General features: G+C 44.3%; 1 protein-coding gene across 14 annotated transcripts in view; it reads right to left on the bottom strand.

The window, feature by feature from the left end:
- The window catches only part of EPB41L2 (erythrocyte membrane protein band 4.1 like 2), a 351078-nt gene that overhangs the window by 62561 nt on the left and 267796 nt on the right, over positions 1-20721 (bottom strand). For all 14 annotated transcript variants that reach the window (XM_077486872.1, XM_077486875.1, XM_077486879.1 and 11 more), the window contains one exon: positions 15618-15784. In XM_077486872.1, coding sequence (XP_077342998.1) covers positions 15618-15784 — 167 coding nt within the window. The remainder of the gene's footprint in view (positions 1-15617; positions 15785-20721) is intronic.

The raw sequence follows: 20721 nt of genomic DNA, 5'->3' as shown, positions 1-20721 counted from the left end.
GTTGACACCAGCCATTGGATGATGACATTTTGGTTGACAGCACAACCAATGCGACAGTTACATTCATGGCACAATTGTTTTTTAATTGTTAAAATTGATGGGTTTACTTCCGCTTTAACTTTTAACGGACAGCGCCAACAACAGGGGGCGTATTCAAAAGCCATTATTGGACTGAATAGTGGCTATGAATTCTCCACCTGCTGTGTGTCATTTAAAAGTAAAGCGGATCAGATGGGGAACTAGTCTTTCAATTCCCCATCAGGCTCCACCCACCGCTAGTATAAGACGCCTCAGCTATGCACCTGTCAGTATTATGGGGAGGGAGTGAGTGCAATGAGTAAGGAATGTCCAGTATGGATAATCTGATCTCAGTCGGAGCACCGGCAGATTTATGTACATGTCACAGACTAGAACAGGTACACAAATCAGATGCAAGCACTGACACTTTGGACACTGTACCCTGAATAATTCTAAAGGGTGTCTATGACAACCAGATTGTTTTGCAGGAAAGTAAACTTCTTCCAAGTTTTTTGCAAAACGATATTAAACCCTCTGCTCTGCAAATTCAAAAGCGGATTTAAACATATACTGGAGTATGCAACTTCCTCTTTTAATTCTTGCCTATGTTTCAGTTTAAAGCTGGTACCATGATTACTGCACCAGGTTTCCTGGTTCAGGGTGGCTCCTTTCTTGTGCAGTGTCCTATGGAGGCACCGTTGCATGCAGGGACTAGTGTTGTGTCTCCCTACACTGTGTGCAAGTAGAAAAACACACAGCCCTGTAGCCTTTGATGCAAGGTACTCCCACTACTTTACCCTCCTCCAAGATAACAGACTGACTGGAGATGGCAGTACCCACTGTTAACTCTCCCCTGTGAAGAAGCAGCACTTATATAGCAGGAGCCAGCAACATCAAAAGTTGTAAACTGCAAGTGCTGGGGTAAAAATCTTAACAAATTGTTTACTAGGGAATGTTTATTTTGTTGTGCTAAGTATGTTAAATTAAAATCTGCTATGGGTTTAACACTTTGAAGTGATTGTAAGGGTTTTTATTTTTATTTTATTTAAACAACATATCATAATTACCTCCACTGTGCAGCTCATTTTGAAGTGTCCCCACTCCTCATCTTCTGGGGTCCCTCGACGGCTCTCACGACTTCTCCCCACATCAGATATAACACCTTAGGTGAAGCGCTCTCCCGAGGGAGTTACCTTGCGGGCGCGCTCCCGAGTCTAGCATTTGGCGTCCATAGACGCTGAATGTATAATTAACCCTCGCGTCACCGGATTTTATTGAAAGCAGAGCCAATGGCTGCGCTGCCATCAATCTATCCAATCAAGAGCCAAGAGCCCTGAGCAGAGAGACGGTGTATCCCCCACCGGGTCAAGTTCCAGGGCTCAGTGTCAGGAACCATGAAACAGACAGAAGTACAATCAAATCACACTTGTTTATTTATAAAAATAAAAAGGTAAATAGGAAAAACATAGTCAAACAAGCCAGAATCCAATAGCCAGATCGGGTAGTCAGCCAGTCCAAAGTTCATGAACCAGATTGGGTAATCAGCCAGTCCAGAAGTCAGGGATCCAGGGAGAGCAACTGCAAGCAGGATGGAAGCCAGGAGGGGTGTAGCAGGCCAGTCTTGAAACAACAGCTGGAGATGGTTCCTAGTGATGTGACCAAACATGAAGGTAATGGAGAAATGAGCTGGTAGACTTTAAATAGGCAGGCCAAACAAGCATCATCGGGAACAGCTGGTAACTGTGGGGAGAGAAGAGAGCTGGCAATTAGCTGACAGCTGAGCGGCCAGCCCAGAAGAGGAAGGGCTCAGCCAGCCCTGACAGTACCCCCACCCCCCATGACCCCTTTCCCTCGGAGGGCCACCGAGCTTGAGGGGAAACAATCTATGGAACTCGCGGAGGAGAGGGGCATGTACATCAGAGGATGAAACCCAGGAGCTTTCCTCCAGACCGTACCCCTTCCAATGCACCAGGTACTGTATGCGCCCACGAAACCTACAGGAGTCAACAATGGATTGTACCTCATACTCCTCATGGTTCTCAACCTGAATAGGGTGAGGACATGGCACTGAGGTGGTAAATCGGTTACAGACCAACGGTTTCAATAAGGAGACATGAAACATTTGAGATGCGCATACTAGGAGGAAGTTCCAACAAGAAAACTACTGGGTTAATCCTGTGAAGGATACGGAAAGGTCCAATAAACCGAGGTGCAAACTTCAGTAAAGGAACACTAAGCCGGAGGTTGCAAGATGACAGCCAGACCCTGTCCCCAACCTGGTAGGAAGGTGCTGGTAGGCGTCTGTGGTCAGCATGCAGTCTGTACCTATCATTAGCATGACGCAAAGCCTCCTGAACTTGTACCCAAGTGGAACGAAGACACGGAGTTGCTCCTCTAATGCAGGAATACTCTGCGGAACAAACGAGTCAGGCAACATATGGTTTCCAACCTTCTTTGCCATAAATGGAGACAAGCATTCAAGGCACTGTTGTGAGCAAACTCTGCCCAAGGTAATAGGTCAGATCAGTTATGATGGTCAGAAATATAGCAACGCAGGAATTGCTCCAAGGCCTGATTGGCTCGTTCTGCAGCCCCATTAGACTGCGGGTGATACGCAGAAGAGAACGCAAGCTGGATTCCCAACTGTGCACAAAAGGCTCGCCAGAACCGGGAAACTAACTGACTGCCCCTATCTGAGAATCACCTTGGGTAGCCCATGTAAGCGAAAGATCTCCCAATCAAAAATGGAAGCCAGTTCCTTAGAGGTGGGCAACTTCTTAAGTGGAATACAATGACGCATCTTTGAGAAACGGTCAACCACCATAAGGATAACAGTGTTGCCTTGGGAGTTGGGCAATTCCACAATTAAATCCATAGACAGGTGAGTCCAGGGCCTTTCTCCATTGGATATGGGTTGTAGGAGGCCCACTGGAAGGTGTCATGGAGTCTTACTCTGAGCACACACGGGACAGGCAGCTATGAAGGCAGTAACATCAGCCCGTAGACTATGCCAACAGAATTGTTGGGAGATGGCCCAAATGAGTTGATAATTCCCAGGATGGCCAGCTGCCTTGGGAGAATGATAAGTCTGGAGCACTGCAGTACGGAGACTCTCTGGGACAAAGCAGTGGTCACAAGGTTTATCAGGAGCATTGACCTGAGCAGCAAGAATTTTGTCACCCAAAGGAGAAGTAAGACTGATGCGAACTGTAGCTAAGATACGATCAGGAGGAATCATAGGAACCGGAACCGACTCCGACTTGGACATGGAGGAAAATTGTCGTGACAAGGCATCAGCCCTTACATTCTTAGTACCGGGTAAGAATGAGACAATGTAATTAAAGCTCAACAAGAAAAGAGCCCATCACGCCCTTCTGGGAGAGAGTCACTTAGCCTCAGACAAGAATGTAAGATTCATCTGGTCAGTAAGAATAAGAACGAGCACAGTGGTACCTTAAAGATGTCTCCATTCTTTCAGGGCTAAAATGATCGCTAACAGCTCTCTGTCACCAATCTCATAATTGCACTCAGCAGGTGACAATTTCTTGGAAAAGTAGCCACACTGATGCATAGCGCTCTCAGAGGTAGGACGTTGAGACAGAAGGGTGCCAACTCCAGTCTCAGAAGCATCAACTTCTAGGATAAAAGGCAACATAGGATCAGGATGTGCCAACACAGGAGCAGACACAAAGGCAGCCTTGAGAGTCTCAAAGGTCTTAATGGACTCCGGAGACCAATTCTGTGGGTTACTGTCCTTTCTGGTCATATCAGTCAGAGGCTTGACCAGAGACGAGAAGTTACGAATAAACTTTTGATAGTAATTGGCAAAGCCCAGGAAACGCTGCAGAGGACATAAACCCACGGGTCGAGGCCACTGTAAGACTGCCGAAAGTTTCTCTGGGTCCATTGAAAAACCAGCAGTGGAAATGACATAGCCCAGGAATGTAACCTGTTCACAATGGAACTCGCACTTCTCCAGTGTACAATAAAGATTGTTCTCTCAGTTTCTGAAGTACACAACAGACATCTGTATGGTGGCTCTCCAGGGACTTGGAAAATATGGAGGATATCATCGAGATAAACCACCACACACAACTGCAACAAATCTCGGAGGACATAGTTAATAAATTCCTGGAAAACTGCCAGGGCGTTACAAAGGCCAAAAGGCATTACCAAGTATTCATAATGGCCTGTTCTGGTATTAAACGTAGTCTTCCACTTGTCGCCCTCCTTAATGCACATGAGATTGTATGCCCCTCTCAGGTCAAGCTTTGTGAAAACCGTTGCTCCCTTGAGGTGGTCAAATAACTCAGTAATCAATGGAATCGGGTAGACATTCTTAATCGTGACACGATTGAGACCCCTATAATCTATACAAGGTCTCAGTTCACCGCTCTTATTTTTCATAAAGAAGAAACCAGCACCAGCAGGAGACGAGGATTTGCGGATGAAACCGCAAGAAAGTGCGTCAGCAACATACTCCTCCATGGCCTTATTCCTCCAAGACCGACAAAGGGTAAACCCAGCCACGAGGAGGTATGGCACCAGGTTGAAGGTCAATTGCGCAATCATAAGGGCGGTGTGGAGGCAAACTACCGGCTTGACCAAAGACATGGCCAAAATCACGTTACTCCTCCGGTAGCGAGGGGAGTGAAGCGGTGCACAGGACCTTGGATACCTTCAGAAAGCATGTCTCACTGCATTGTGGTGACCAGGAGAGAACCTCAGCACGGAGACAATCAAAAGAGGGGTTGTGCCTCTGTAACCAAGGATAACCAATAACCAGCGGAAATCTGGGTGCGGAAATAACATGGAATTGGATTATCTCATGGTGAAGAGCCCCTACAGTCATGGACAATGGAACCGTCTCATGAGTCACATGAGCAGGCTGTAAAGGTCTCCCATCAAGAGCCCTAATGGCAAGTGGAGTGTCATGCAGTTGCAGCAGAATCGAGTGCTGCGAAACAAATGCAGCATCAATGAACAGGCCTGCACTCCCAGAGTCGATTAGAGCCTGTATCTCGATGGACGACTCAGCCCAAGAAAGGGTGACCAAACCAGGGGCTTATCCTTCTGGATAACTCGGGACGAAACAACGCCACCTAAGGTCTGTCCATGACAGGACCTCAAGGTTGGGGCGTTCCCTGGACGGGTAGGGCAAGACTTCAAAAAGTGACATGCCTGGCCACAATAAAGGCACAATATCTCCCTCCTCCTAAAGGCTCTCTCATCCGCAGAGAGACGCGTGAAGCCCAGGTGCATGGGTTCATCTTCACTGACAAACTCAGTACCAGAAGGCATGGGAGGCGAGGAAGGCATGGGAGGCGAGGAAGGCATGGGAGGCGAGGAAGGCATGGGTGGGACTACAAAGCTCGGAGGCAAACGTACAGGAGGCTTCCACAAGCGCTCCTTAAGAGAAAGTCTCTCTGAGTCTGGAGTCAATGAGGATGGCAAACGAGACCAAGCTCTCCAGCTCAGTGGGTATATCTCGGGCTGCTAGCTCATCCTTGATGGAATCCGAGAGACCATGAGAAAAAGCAGCCACAAGGGCCTCATTGTTCCAAGCAACCTCTGCTGCCAGAGTACGGAAATCAATGGCGTAGTCGGCAACAGTTCTCGTACTCTGATGGACATAAGGCACTTGGCAGCAGAAGCGGAGCGTGCAGGAACGTCAAAAACCCTTCTAAAGGAGGCCACAAACTGAGGGTAACTCAAGACGACAGGTTTTTGCGTCTCCCATAGAGGGTTAGTCCAGGCCAAGGCTCTCTTAGAAAGCAAAGATATCACGAAACCTACTTTGCTTCTGTCCGTGGGAAACGCCTGGGGCAGCATTTCGAAGTATATCTCAACCTGATTGAGAAACCCTCTGCATTGAACTGGATCACCCCCAAATCGCTGGGGAAGCGGAGCAGAACCAGACATACCTCTTACAGAGGTAACACTCGAGGCGGGTGCCTGCACAGAGACTGGTGCAACAGCAAGGACGGCCTGCAACTCAGGTTAGACCGGAGCAGCCACCGTTGGGGATTCCAGGTGAGCCGTGCGATTCAGGAGCGTTTGTAACGCCAAGGCAAACTGATCCATGCGGTGATCTTGCTCATCCAATCTGGAAAAAATATTACCAACAAGTGGATTGACTGTATCTTCTGAATTCATGGCCTTCACGTATTGTCAGGAACCATGAAACAGACAGAGACAGAAGTACAATCAAATCACACTTGTTTATTAATAAAAATAAAACGGTAAAAAGGAAAAAGCGTAGTCAAGCAAGCCAGAGTATAATAGCCAGATCAGGGTAGTCAGCCAGTCCAAAGTTCATAAACCAGATCGGGTAATCAGCCAATCCAGAAGTCAGGGATCCAGGGAGAGCAACTGCAAGCAGGATGGCAGCCAGGAGGGATGTAGCAGGCCAGTCTTGAACCAGCAGGAGATGGTTCCTAGTGATGTGACCAAATGTGAAGGCAATGGAGAAATGAGCTGGTAGACTTTAAATAGGCAGGCCAGACGAGCATCATCGGGAACAGCTGGTAACTGTGGGGAGAGAAGAGAGCTTGCAATTAGCCGACAACTGAGCGGCCAGCCCAGAGGAGGAGGGGCTAAGCCAGCCCTGACACTCAGGTAAGTAAAACGTGTGGGGGGGGGGGGGGGTGCATTAAGGTGAAAAAAAAAAAAAAAAAAAGGTTTATAACCCCTTTAAGGCCTAAATATTCACTTTTGGTTTCAACAGACCAAACATCCGGTTATTGCATGTTTACTGTGTCTCCCCCATATTAAATCAAATAGAAGAAAGGGCATGACCACACTCCAGAATCAGAGGATAAAAATATTTATTTTATTTCATGAAATCCAAAACGTGAATTAAGTACTGACACTATGATACAGAAAAATGACAGCAAGGGTTAACGCGTTTCACGAATGAACTTCATTTAGTGATAACCTAGATCATTATCCCATATTAACTCGGCAAACCCAAGTGAAATTCGTTTTATTTGGTTTTCTCAACAATGGTATTCTTCTCTTTCGCTAAGCCCAGATTTGTGAAACACCCAGATTATGGTTTTGTCAGTGCTGGGCTCAGCCCTTCCTTCTCAAACCTGGCCGCTCAGCTGTCGGCTAATTACTAGCTCCTATCTCTCCACAGTGACTAACCTGTTGATGATATCCTGCTCGTCAGTCCTGACTACTTAAGCTGTGCAGTCCAGATGATCTCTGCCTTCGCCTTGGTCACATCTCTAGAGATGCTCTCCTGTGTTCTGGCTGACATTCCTTCTGGCTCCAGATCCTGCTTGCTGTTCTACTACGATCCTCTCTGGCTCCCTGACGTTTTGGCGTGTCTGACTATCCATTCCGGTTCCTGAACTTTGGCTATATTTTGAATACATTTACGCGGTTTACCTTTTTATTATTATTATTCAACAAGTGTGATTTTACTGTACTTCTGTCTCAGTCTGAGTCAGTTTCTGACAGGTTGCACATTAGATTGTTTCTCTTATCTCAGATGTGACTCTTTGAGACTCCTTCAGAGTTAGCAGTAACCTCTTGTTTGCGTCTCTGACTAAAGCCCTGTACACACGGCCGAATGCCGGTGGCTTTAGCCGCCAGCAGTGATCATTGTAATCTGATGGCTGGGAAACCTCCTGCTGTCAGAATACAATAGCCCAGCGGGAGGAATTTCAGTGTTGAACAAGGAATTTAACAATTTTCTTTCCTTCAGCCCGTGACTGAAAGAAAGAAAAAATTGCATAATTTATGGCTTACCTACTACACAATTTTCAGGTCAGAGGTTTGGTGAATGGCCTTCGCTAGGCAGACACACAGTTGTGTCACATGGTTTCCTTTTTTATTAATGGATTTTACAGTTCTCCAGGGGGTGCACAAAAGTTTAAAATAATCCTCATTAGTGGCTTACAGAGCTCGCCTATCTTCATGGTGATGTTTGTTTAGGTACAAAAAATTCTCTAACAAGCTCTGGAGCCTTTGTGAAACACATATTTAAGACAACTGTCAATGCGAATAAACAAATGAGGAAAAAAATTAATATTATTCATCAAAACTGAGGTTTAAAACTAGGCAACTCAAATTGAAACTCAGGTAAACATTTAAAAACACAATTTCAACTAGTTCTATATTTGTGAAATTGTTAAAGTATAAAGTCCTCCTTGTTAAAACAACCTTTCTTTCTTGTACATCACAGGACACAGGGCAGCCATATACATTACTACCTGGGTTATGCGCCACCTAGGTGAATGGACACTGGTAGAATAACCAAAAACAGGAAGGATCCCCTGTTTAACCCCTCATATGCAGGAAGTATTCCAGTTTATTTGCCAGTGTCTAAAATGGTGGATGGTCATTTGTTCATTAAAGGATCAACGAGGTGTTGTCTGTAAAGCAACCTTCGGATGCTGGACCCTCTGTAGCTGAATCCTGGACACCACATCGCTAAGGCATTCCTGCAGGGTGCTGTACAGGTCCCAGGGAGTGGACTCATGCTAAAAGGGTATCCATTCCTTAAAGGTCTGTGTGACAGAGCCTGCCACGATGGGTGAAGGGCTGGACTTCTGGCTTAGGCTATTGCCCTGTGGCGGGAGTGGTAAGTGGCCCTGTGAAAAATCAGGGTCCAATTATTATTTATTCCCCTGCAATAGTTGTATCCATGCTGACATGTTTAAAAAAAAAAAAAGTTTTCCTTGCTATGCTTGCTTTGTCCACAAGAGGGCACAGGTTTCCTGCTCTGTGTTTCTCTCCCCAGAGCTGCACGAGCCAAGGGGAACTTTTGAAAAGAAGAAAATGTTTGTTTTTTTTTACAACACGTTTTGCTTGCAATGCTTTTTTTGCATACTAGAGGGCATAGGTGTGCTGCTCTGTGGGGTCTCCTCCCCTGGGGCCAACATGGGCTCATGCACGTGGCCCTGATGGCCGAGGGAAGATTTTTTAAGGGCTAAAAGCACAGTTAGTTGCTGGCCGGCAGAGGTGACACAGAGCAGTCTCTCCTGGGTGAATGTGAGTCCTATTGGTGATGACAGACACAGCCTAAGTTATGTTGCAGTAGCTGGAAGAACAGTTCATTGTAGAAGATTCTTCCAAGGGGGAATTGTGGTACTGAGGAACTTGTGTATTTGTGTCACCACTGCTTCAGCAAGCCATGTCTTCTAGGAAGTGATCTGGGGGAGCGCTGCAGCAAAGGCCGCATGTGTTCCATCAGTAGCCCCTGTAGAGGATAAACAGAACTCTGCTGCAATAGCCTCACCTGAAAGACCAGATGACACAGGGAAATCTGAGCCGCTGCGTCTATCTGGCGTTGTGCCTACTACCAATGCTTCTACCTCAGAGTTTATTACTAAAGACCTGGCATCAGCTTTGGCTGGTTTAGAGGGCAAGAGTGCCGCAATGATCGCTTCTGTCACACTAAGTGTCAGGAAGCGTGACAGACCCCCTTCCCAATTCCTCCTATATTGGAGCAAGACTGGGTTGACGAGGTAGAAGAGGTAATGGCCGGTCAGGCAATTGATATCCAGACGGAGGAATCTCCCTCAAATGACTCAAAGCCTGAAGAGGCTCGGGTTATATCAGCCCGTCAATCACAAAAGCTTCTTGTTCATTCTCTTGTACCGATGGTTCCCTTTCACCCACTGTTGAAGGAGGTGGTATATTCCGACTCTGAGTGCCCAGCAGGATATCTGTGCCTCCTAGGAGGTTCTCTCTATTATATCCTATGGGGGAACGCTTTACCAAGAAGTGGAGCGTACCGGTTGTCGAATGCAGACGCTTTCTCCCCGAGCAAGACCTTAACTTGTCCAATGGATAATGCACAGGTCTTTAAGGATCCTGTGGATAAGAAGCTGGAAGGTTTTTTAAAATACATCCTTCACCTCCTGGCAGGTTCCGCTATTCAACCCACAGTAGCAGCAATCGGGGTCTGTCAAGCCTTGAAGGATCAGGCTAGATGGCCCAATAGACCGGAGGATTTGGTTCAGGATGGAGCAGATCAGCAGAACGTTTATTTGGGGATGATCCTGATAAGTACATCCAAAATCTATCTGGAGGAAAGAGATCCCTCCCTCCTGTGAAAAAGGTAGCTACACGGCCCTCTTAAGATGCCACACAATAATTCCTCAGGTTTTTCAGGCCTTAGGCAGTTCCGACGGCACCAGGTATCTGCTGCCAAAAGTAAAAAGCAGGGCCAGGGTCAAACGAGGCCATAGGTCCAAAAGTATGCCAATACTGGCACCAAACCTTTCTTGTGAAGGGACACCCCTGCACCTGAGGGTGGGGGGAAGGTTGCTGAAGTTTGCGGGATTGTTGGAAACGCTAATTCAGGACAGGTGGGTCATCTCTACAGTGTCTCAGGGGTACAGGGTGGAATTACAGTGCTACCATCCTCAAAGAGGGCTTATTACTCCAAGCACTAGACCGTTTAAGGCGGCAGGGGGTGATAATGGAGGTCCCAGTTCCCAAAAGGGAAGAGGGTTTTATTTGAATCTGTTCACGGTTCCAAAGCCAAATGGCAACATAAGACCAATTCTGGATCTAAGAGCAATGAACCGTTATCTCTCAGTGCGGCCCTTTTAAATGGAATCAGTCCGCTCTGTCATGACCTCTTTCCAAGAAGGAGATTCTGGCATCCAGACATCAGGTATGCATACCTACATGTGTCAATTTTCCAACCTCATCAAAGGCTTTTGCGCTTTGTCAGAGGAACAACATTTTTAGTTTGTGGCTCTGCCCTTTGGCCTCGCAACCGCACCCCGGGTCTTCACAAAGATCCTGGCACCCGTACTGGGTCTTCTAAGATCTCGAGGGATCCTGATTGCAGGCTACTTAGACGATCTCCTACTCAGGGATCAATTACTGCAGGTTTTGGTAAGAAATGTGACCTTTACGGTCCAATTCCGGGAACATCTCAGATGGATCATAAATTCAGAAAAATCGGCCCTAAAACCGGTTCAAAGTCTGGAATACTTAGGCCTTATCATGGACACAGTCCAGGCAAGAGTGTTCTTGCCTCCAAGAAGGGTCGAGGTCCTAAAGGATCAGGTTCAGCAGGTAACCCGAAAGACGCACGTCTATTAGACTCTGTAGGAGTCTTCTGGTAATTGGTGAATGCCAGGAAGGCGATCATCATGAAGGTTTATCACAGAGTTTGGAAGGCTTACATTGTGTAGTGTGAGGTCAGAAGTTGGCAACCTCGCAGATATTTGGTAGACAGAATTCTCTCTTTTTTTTTCAGTCAGGCTTAGATAAAAGATTAGCTTTAACAACAATAAAAGGACAGGTTTCAGCCTTATCAGTGTACTTCCAGAAGCCTTTGGCTTCACATTCCCTGGTCCGGACTTTTCTTCATGAAGTGACTCACTTATTGCCTCCTGTTAAATCACCTCTTCGCCCTTGGGATTTAAAATTTGGTTTTGTACAGGAGCAGCCTTTTGAACCAATCAACAAAATTCCGTTCTTTTGACAGGGAAGTTGGCTTTTCTTTTAGCAATTACTTCGGCTATTAGGGTCTCCGAGTTGGCGGCCCTTTCCTGTAAGGAGTCGTATTTGGTTTTCCACAATGATAAAGTGGTGCTACGTCCTGTTCTGTCCTTCTTACCTAACGTAGTTTCTGAATTTCATTTAAAATCAGGACACGGTTCTACCTTCTTTTTTTCTCTCAGCCTGGCTCGCCAGAAGAGAAGCAGTTGCACCTTTTGGATGTGGTGCAGGCGGTCAGAGTCTGCCTGGAAAGTTCTGCAAGCATCAGAAGTTCTGATGCATTTTTTGTTTTGCTGGAAGGCCCCAAGAGGGGTCAGGCGGCTTCAAAGGCATCCATTTCACTTTGGAGTCACCAATTAATCACTCAGGCCTCCTCCCTTTGGGGTTAGAGCTCATTCTACCAGGGGTATTGGAACCTCATGGGCTTTTCGCCATCAGGCGTCAGTGGTGCAGCTTTGCAAGGCCGCTACTTGGTCTTCGGTACATACGTTAACAAGATTTTATCAGGTGGATGTTAAGGCAGCAGAGGACTCGGCTTTTGGCCGTAGTGTCTTGCGGGCTGCTGTATGAATCTGATTTCATACAGTGTGACTCCCAACCCTCAAGGCTACTGCGCTGGGTTATCCCAGGTAGTAATGTATATGGCTGCTCTGTGTCCCATGATGTATTCAAAGAAATGGATTTTACAGGTAAGTATGAATGAATCCAATTATTCAGTTTAAAACAGAAATAAAATGGAAAACCTTAAACTAAATAAATATATATATATATATATATATATATATATATATATATATATATATATATAAAAAAATAGTGGTTTTACATTTTTTTAGACGTGCTCACATACCTTCTGTTTTTAGCTGTATAAGGAACTCAGAAAGCTTGGGGTAGAAACAGCATTACACTAATCTTCCCACTAATCTAATCTTTGGAGGCGAGCAGGCAGAGTGCCCAGCACAGCCAGAAAACTGACCACGCTGTGCTGTCATGCCTAGTGCGCTCAGCTTTTAATAGGAAAGCTTGCCATTCCTTAAAGAGGAGTTCCGCCCCTCCCCCCTCCCACGAAAAAACAAATACTGTAGCTAACATTAGGACATTTACTTGTCCAGACTCCCGTTAAGTCGGCACCCCAGCTCATTTTCAGAACGGCTCTTGGGTGCTGCCACAGCCATTCATGTTAAGGGAAACCGGCAGTGAGGCTTTTTAGCTTCACAGCCAATCCCCTACTGCGCATGTGCAAAGCGTGCTGCACTTTCTAACTGGCCCGGCGGTGGAGAAAGGAGGCCAAACTTTCGAGGGACGCCACCACACGGCAGTCTCGCGGAAGTGGGGAAGTGTACCTATCAAAAACAGGTACCCCTTTCCACCTCCCCCCTGAAAGGTACCAAATGTGACACCAGAGGGTGGGAGAAAGCAGATAAGCGAAGGTTCCACTTTTGGGTGGAACTCCGCTTTAAATTCTGTGGTTGCATTTGTTTCCTTTATTTTTCCCAGCTGATCTGACCAGCAAACACACTTCCTGTCTTAGGTTGGCTCCACTGTATGGAGGAGCAATGGAGCCAAACCCTGGACAGTAGCATTTTCAGTATGGGAAGAGGCTAGTAGATGCACTAGAAAATTTAGATGGGCTTGACTAACAAAGTATAGCTAAACTGCAGCTAACACTTTTAAAAAGTGCTTAAAGCACATGCAAGAGTTTTTTTTTCCTTTTGGGAAAGAAGATTTACATAAAAGAAAAAAAGCTAACCGTTGTAAGCACTGCCCTGTGTCTGTCGTAAATGCTTTGTCTCACCCTCTGACACTTTTAATAGACAGTTTGATCCGTTGAGCCCCCTTCATGATTGGTCCGTTTACAGCTCCCTCACCATAGAAGTGAATTGAGGGTCCAATCAGGTTCATCTGAAAAACAGACCGGCAGACCCGATCGGACCCTCCATTCACTTTTATGGAGAGGCTGATGTAAACGGACTTGTGTCTAGCAGATAAGATAGGACTGCAGCCGATTGTACATAGACAGCCAGTCACTTTCAACCAGGCCGAACAATGAGCAGAGTGGGCTGTGTTAGTGTCTGCTCCGCAGAAAAGGAGCAGACACGGCAAGGTCATCCATGCATTCTGCTTTATGGTAGATCAGTGGACAGATCCCCCGCTGTGCAAACTGGAGTAAAGTGGAGTCTGGCTCGTGTGAAAGAGGCCTTAAAGGGAGGTAAAAAAAAAAAAAAAAGAAAATCACACTGGCCAGATCAACAGGTGAAAGGAAAAAAAAAAAGCCAAAAAAAGTTTATCTTTTGTTTTTGGGTTTTATGTCATTTTAACTATTTTACCAAGGTACGTTTATAAATGTCCTGTTATTCAATCTGTTAACATACATGTTGCTACCGCCCTGAGCTTGGCATTGTTTTTACAGCCAGCTCCAAGATTTCATATAAACGTGACCTAAGTGGCTATAGAGCTGCCTGATCACTTTTACAATATCCTCAATGTGCCAAACCCCCTGCAGTGTTTCCCAGGCTCTGTGGAGCGCTGGGGAGACATTAGATCCTTAATGCCTCCTCAAAAATAACCTGTTACTGGTCCATGCTATGGGGGGGGCTGGGCTCTAGAAATAAAGTTAACCCCTTAACGACAAGGGCCAAATCGCAAAGCGGCTGTCTGTTACATAGTCATATAGTGTGAACTGGTCCCTTGCACTGACACTTAATCTGCCACTGATAATTACACTGCTATTGTACACTGACACTAACTAAACCAGTTCATATCCTGAACTAGTTACTCTGCATTGTATTGCTTTCCCAAAAGTTTTTGGAAACTTCTCTAGCATTAAGGAATAGTAGTCTGTTTCTTCTCTTCACAAAGAAGGAAAATTAGGGCGGGCTATAAAGTGAACGATCGCAGCGATAGCTAATCACAGGCTAGCACAAGTGATCATGAGATTGGGACCTGGTTCCCCCATGTCCTGATCGTTAGTACGAGAGCTGGGCCGGCTGCCCTTGACAGCCCAGTCTTTTTGCTTGGAGCGTGTGAGAAAACGCAATTCTAGAATACTATAACATATATACGGCGCAAAGATTAAGGCCCATTTCCTCGACACCTCATATATGTGTTACATGGTAGTAAAGGGGTTAATTTAACAAGGTGCAATTTTTGTCTGCTGCTTTGGTCCTCCTCAGCATGAATCACTTCTGACAAATTTTAAGCATTAGACAAGTAATATTAACAAAGCATAGACTTCTATAGTATGTACTTGTCTCAATACAGAACACAAAGTGTAATTTCCTACTGCTGCCTCATTCCTCTGCTATCTGCATGAGCCACTTCTGACAAGTTTTCCTGACACCAAGAGAAAAAGGGGACAAGGGAGGGATCTCCAGATGATTGACAGCCTCAGCTTTGTTCCTGTGTGCAGGGGGTGTGTCCCTTCCCCCAATCAGCTGTCAGACTTCTTCTCACTGAACAATTTCAGTTATCCTCCCCCTTTTTATGACAGCTCGTGCAAGCTTTAAACATTTTGGACTATGATTTTTTGTCTTTTAAGGTTCACCTTTTCTAAAAACAATATTTCAGTTTTGGGTAAATATCAGTATGTTTTAGCACCTAGCATTATCTAATATCTAGCGGTAAATGGTAAAATCTCAGAACATGAACACATGTTCAGATGGGGAAGCGAGACTCTGCTTGCTTTTGTAATGGCTGTAGTGATTAGTAAGGGTCACCAGCTCCAAACTCCTAGATGAACTGCCCGCGACTAGAATTATTCAGAAATATAGCAAGTGAGAGGAAGAGCCAAATAAGTGTATATCCATCATATAATAACTTGTGTATATTAGCCCTTTAAACCCTTAGAGACGGTGCCCGCAGGCCCTATAAGGGGTTTAGTATGCCGGGGAGGAAGGGCCTACTGTCATGTGACTGCCATGATTGGCTGTCACATGATCGAAAAGCCCCCGATCATACGCTATGAACGGGAGCTTTCAGTTATCCACCAGTAACTCGGCACAGCTCTACTGGCACTATTGCGCGCAAACATAGGGGCAGCTCTGCACCAGAGCCTGGCCGCCAAAAGGCTGCATATTTGCATGCATGAGCAATACATAATACAGCAAACAAGTCAGTAACCTTACCTTGGTATCATTGGTGAGTGCAATTCCAGTGCCAATATGTGCTTTTCCATCATGAGGTTCAAGCGTCACACCCTCTGGTCCTGAGACAACACCATCAATAGCACTGACTACTTTAGCATCAGGGAAGTCTTTCAGCAGACTCTGGTCTGTGATACTTCCTATCGGAGCTTAAAATAGGAAAAAAAAAAAAGACAGGTTGTAAGACTGAAGAAAGTAATCTCTTCCATTATGCAATGACCACTACTAAAGACCCCCAAGACAGCTTTAATTTCATTCTGTCAGATATAATCACTGCTTAGCTGCACCAGCACCAACAGACACCGTGGAGGCTGGACTACAATGGAGGTTGCACCATCGACGTTGTTAGAGTAGATTCGCAGGCTGAATGGTTAAAAATCAAGCGGTCTAAGCCTGCATTAAACCAGACTATATAATGGATGAATATTCTGTTCAGAGTGATTAATTAGTAAAAGTATAAAGCAGGGGTCTCCAAACTTTCTAAACGAAGGGCCAGTTTACTGTCCTTCGGGCTTTAGGGGGCCGGACTGTGGCCAGTGGGAGTAGAATCATCCCTGAGGCCAATGTCAGTAAATTATATCCTATCATTGATTTCATAGGAAGAAATAGTGCCCCATTATTGGTGTCAGTTGGAGTAATAGTGTTTCACCGATGGTCTCAATGGGGGAATGGTGTCATCATTGGTGTCAGCTGAAGGAATAAAAACCTACTGATGATGTCAGTGACAGCAATGGTACCCCATCATTGGTGTCGGTTGGAGGAATAAAGCTCTATTTACGGTGTCAGTTGGAGGAATGGTGCCCCATCATTGATGTCAGTGAGAGGAATGGTACTCCATAATTGGTGTCAGTTGAAGGAAATAAACTATTTATGGTGTCAATGGGAGGAATGGTGCCCCATCACTGGTGTTAGTGATGGGAATGGTACCCAATCATGGGTGTCAGAAGAATAAAGACTTATTGATGGTGCCAGTTGGAGGAATAAAGCCCCATTGTTGGTGTCAGTTGGAGGAATAGTACCCTATCATTGGTGTTAGAAGAATAAAGCCCCATTGATAGCATCAGTAGGAGGAATGGTGCCCCATCATTGGCGTCAGTTGAAAGAACAAAGCCCCATTGATGGTGTCAGTGGGAGGAATTGCATCTCATCTTTGGTGTCAGTTGGAGGAATAATGTCCCACTGATGGTGTCAGAGGAATGGTACCCCATCATTGTCCATTGGAGGAATAGTGCACAATGCTATTAATTAGTACAGAACACATTGAAGCAGAAGAGGTTTGCAGCTTGTCAAAAAAAAAAAAAAAAAAGAGGCAAGTAATGATTGGTTTAAGTGTAGCAATCTTCAAATTTCCCGACCTTAGTGCGGTCATACATTAACCACAAGCAAAGCATTTGAAAGCATTCAATATGTGGAGCCAGTGGAGACAAGTGCTAAAGGCTTTTTTGTCTTTCTCTGGATTAACTATGGACTTAGGGTTCCGTATTTGTAGGAGCTGCATTCCAAAACAAGAGAGAAATAATCTATAATGAGTAGAGATAAGGCAGATGTAATAATTACAAGGTGTATTCCAATTCTGGCATGAACAATTCCGGAAAGAACAGTATAGTAAAACCTTGGTTTGGTAAAACCTTGGATTGGGAGCACAATTCGTTCCGGAAACATGCTTGTATTCCAAATTGGTCCGGGGCTTAAGTTGTTAATTGCCTTCTGTGCATATATGCATAAATAAATATAAATAAATAGTATTTCTTAATGCCTTCCATGCATATAAAACTCTTCCTGATGGGATAAGCGGATCAGAGTCTAATCACATACAGCTCCTGTGTCTATGCTTTAATCTGGCTCCCATCCCTATTCCATTCAATTGGCGATAATACTCCATATTGTGCCAGAAATAGTTGTGCTGCAAACCATACACTAGACACCTTAATATGAATGTTTTCTGTTTAGATACCAAATTTTCATACGTATCCATGGCCCATTTTGTGGCTTCTATTGCATCCGTATGCGCAATACTCATGTACAACGATTCCACATCCGCTGTTGCAATCAAATACTTTTCTTCTGGTTGAATTTCCACTTTCTCCAAGATTTGCAATAGGTGTTTTGTGTCCCTCAAGTATTATTTTGTTTATGGGGCTAGTGGTTGGATGAAATTATCCACATATTCTCCCAATCTGGAGTTGATGGATTGTATTTCGTTTATTATGGGCCTACCTGGTGGTGATGTCAGATTTTTATGAATCTTGGGCACCGTATAAATCACAGGTACTCTACAGGTTTCTGGTATCACTTCTCCTCCTTTTTAGTTAAAATACCTTTCATCTTTCCTTTTTGTATCAATTCTTTCAACTCAAACTTATATTCCTTGGTAGGGTTATATTTTAACTTTATATAGGTCTTCGTGCCACTTAACTGGCCTAATAGTTCAGCATTATAGTATTCCTTAGATAGAACGACAATAGCTCCCCCTTTGTAAGACGGTCGTATTACCACTTTCTTGTTTTCCTCAAGTTTCTTGATGCCTCTTTTAATTGCCTGGGGATTTTGTGTCCTTTTAATTCTCAATCTTTCAATATCCTGGATCACCATTTTATTCAATACTTTGATATGTTCATTATTGGACACTTGTGGATTGAATACCAATTTGTTTCTTAATCCTGTATGTTTTATTCCTCCATCCCCAATTCCTCGTTTCCGCATCCCTCCTTTCTGTGGTCACCGTTTTGTTTAACATGTATTTTTGAATATTAAGTTTCCTAGTGTACTTCTGCAAATCCACATATGTTTCGAATTTGTTCAAACTTTTGTTAGGGGCATATTTAAGGCCTTTGTCCAATGTTATTAGCTCTGATCTCGTGAGCTCAAGACCACTCAAATTGTACATGCCCTCACCAATTCTCTTTTTCTTTTTGGCCTTGAGTCCTCCTCTGCATCCGCTCTTCTGTTTGGACTTGTGTTCCCTATTCCTTTGTTCTGTGGTGGGGTTCTCGCTCTGTATGGTGGGGTTCTGTCTCACCTAGGCTGATCTAAAAAAGACGAGCATGGTGCATCTTCTCTGTACTCTCTCAGTGCTTCATATCTATTTTCTGTACGTATTGGACTTCTCCTATTATCATACTGTTGCTGGTCATAATAGTTCCGTTTATCTCCCTGTGTATATGGATACTGATTTTGCTCTCTAAAGTCTCTTCTCTCCTGCTGATTATACCCGTAATTTACTTGATTGTAATCACCACTATTCCCCTCATTCCCATATTGGTTGAATTGGTTATATGGGGGGTTTTGTGGTGGTTGATTTCTATTTCCACCATTTTTTCCCCATTTTATTTTTAAGTATAGTGGAATTATCGGGTAAACAATGTAGTTTGGAATGTGTAAGTTTATTGTCTTTTATTCAGTATTTTAAGTATCAATTATTAAAAAGTTATGTCAGATTGGTAAAAATATAATGGTTGAATTGGAGCTATGTGGCATCTTAAATGATTGTATGCTTTTCATTTACATCTCTGTGCATGGATTGTATCTTCTTCTTTCATGCAATAGCTTGTGGTTGGAGCTATGAGGATGGCGGCATTATACAATGACCCCGGTGTAGTCACTATGTCAACCGCACAACAAAAAGCGGCTTTAAAATTCCCCACGAGCATCACTAGGCTCATTTCCCTTGAGAATGTCATGTGACCTGTGACGCAACACATCGGGAGGAGGAGCCAGTGACGTCAAGCCCTCAGTGTTCAGAGGCACAGAGAGGCTGTGAGGAGTAGTACAATCTGACTTTCTGCCAATATCCCATGCTTTAACTGGTTTTGTAAGTGGATCGACGTGCACATATTAATTCATCCTTTATCGCAGTAATACACTATCCCTCGTCTCTTTTTTTCCTCCTATGGCAAAATTAAAGTTAAGAAGCAAATAGCAAAGAGATAAGTGATACATGCGCTGCAGTGGGATAGAAGTTTGTTGTGCATAATATAAAGGACTATGGTTAAGTCATTTTAAGGACTATATCTTAAGTTTGTGGAGATCACCGCATGGGAGTGTTTTGATTAAAGCATAGACACAGGAGCTGTATGTGATTAGACTCTGATCCACTTATCCCATCAGGAAGAGTTTTATATGCACGGAAGGCATTAAGAAATACTATTTATTTATGCATATATGCACAGAAGGCATCAATTAAGAAATTTGTATTTATGCACAAGGTGGATTTATGGAGAATTGATTTATGTAAATCACATTGAATTCATTTATTCACATATACGGTTATTTATTCAATCATTTTTATATTTATTCACACAATTATAGATTGTTATGGTATAAGTATTGAGTATTGATATTAGCACACTAACAACATTTAGCAACTCACATGGTTGATGATTAAAAGAGGCATATCTAAGTATGCAGGCTGGGCAAAAGCTGTCCACATAGACCATCCTTCGCAGTGCCGCCTCTCGCCGCTGTCAGTCTGCAATCGTGCCCGGGAAGACTACCTTGCAGTAAAAATCTATATGAAAGCGAGGCTTGAAGCTCTCGTGGATCACAGCGTGGAAGGGATGATGGTGGAGGATGGTTTATGTAGACAGCTTTACCCCAGATGCCTGCATACTTAGATATGCTTCTTTTAATCATCAACCATGTGAGTTGCTAAATGTTGTACCTTCATTAAATGTAACCATGTTGTTACACTTAGAGGCACCTCTCTTCTCATTTATACTCAGTCATGATATAACACTACTCGTATATATCAAGACATTGCTCGTTTATAAAAAAAAAAAAAAAAAAAAAAAATTGCTGGTCTTGCAAAACACTCTCAGTTACTTTCAATCCAAGGTTTTGCTGTAGTTATTCAGAAATGCAGTCATTTCTACATAACAATCTACAGCTGAAAACCGCAGTATAGCGCAAGCTTTGTCAATACACCTTTCTCAGGGTTATTTAGTTTGCCGATAAGACACGGTTTCATGGCCGGCAATCTTAGGCCATCCATACATGGGCTGAGATGTGAACTAATAATGGGTAGGCTGACTGCACTAAGTTGATTGATCAACTTTGGTAAAACCAGTCTGCTTGATTCGCTATCGCA

This window comes from Lithobates pipiens, unplaced genomic scaffold (genome assembly GCF_037356315.1).
Source record: "Lithobates pipiens isolate NorthernLeopardFrog02 unplaced genomic scaffold, aLitPip1_a1.2 Scaffold_18, whole genome shotgun sequence".
Taxonomy (NCBI): Eukaryota; Metazoa; Chordata; class Amphibia; order Anura; family Ranidae; genus Lithobates; species Lithobates pipiens.
This window is presented reverse-complemented; position numbering and strand designations above follow the sequence as displayed.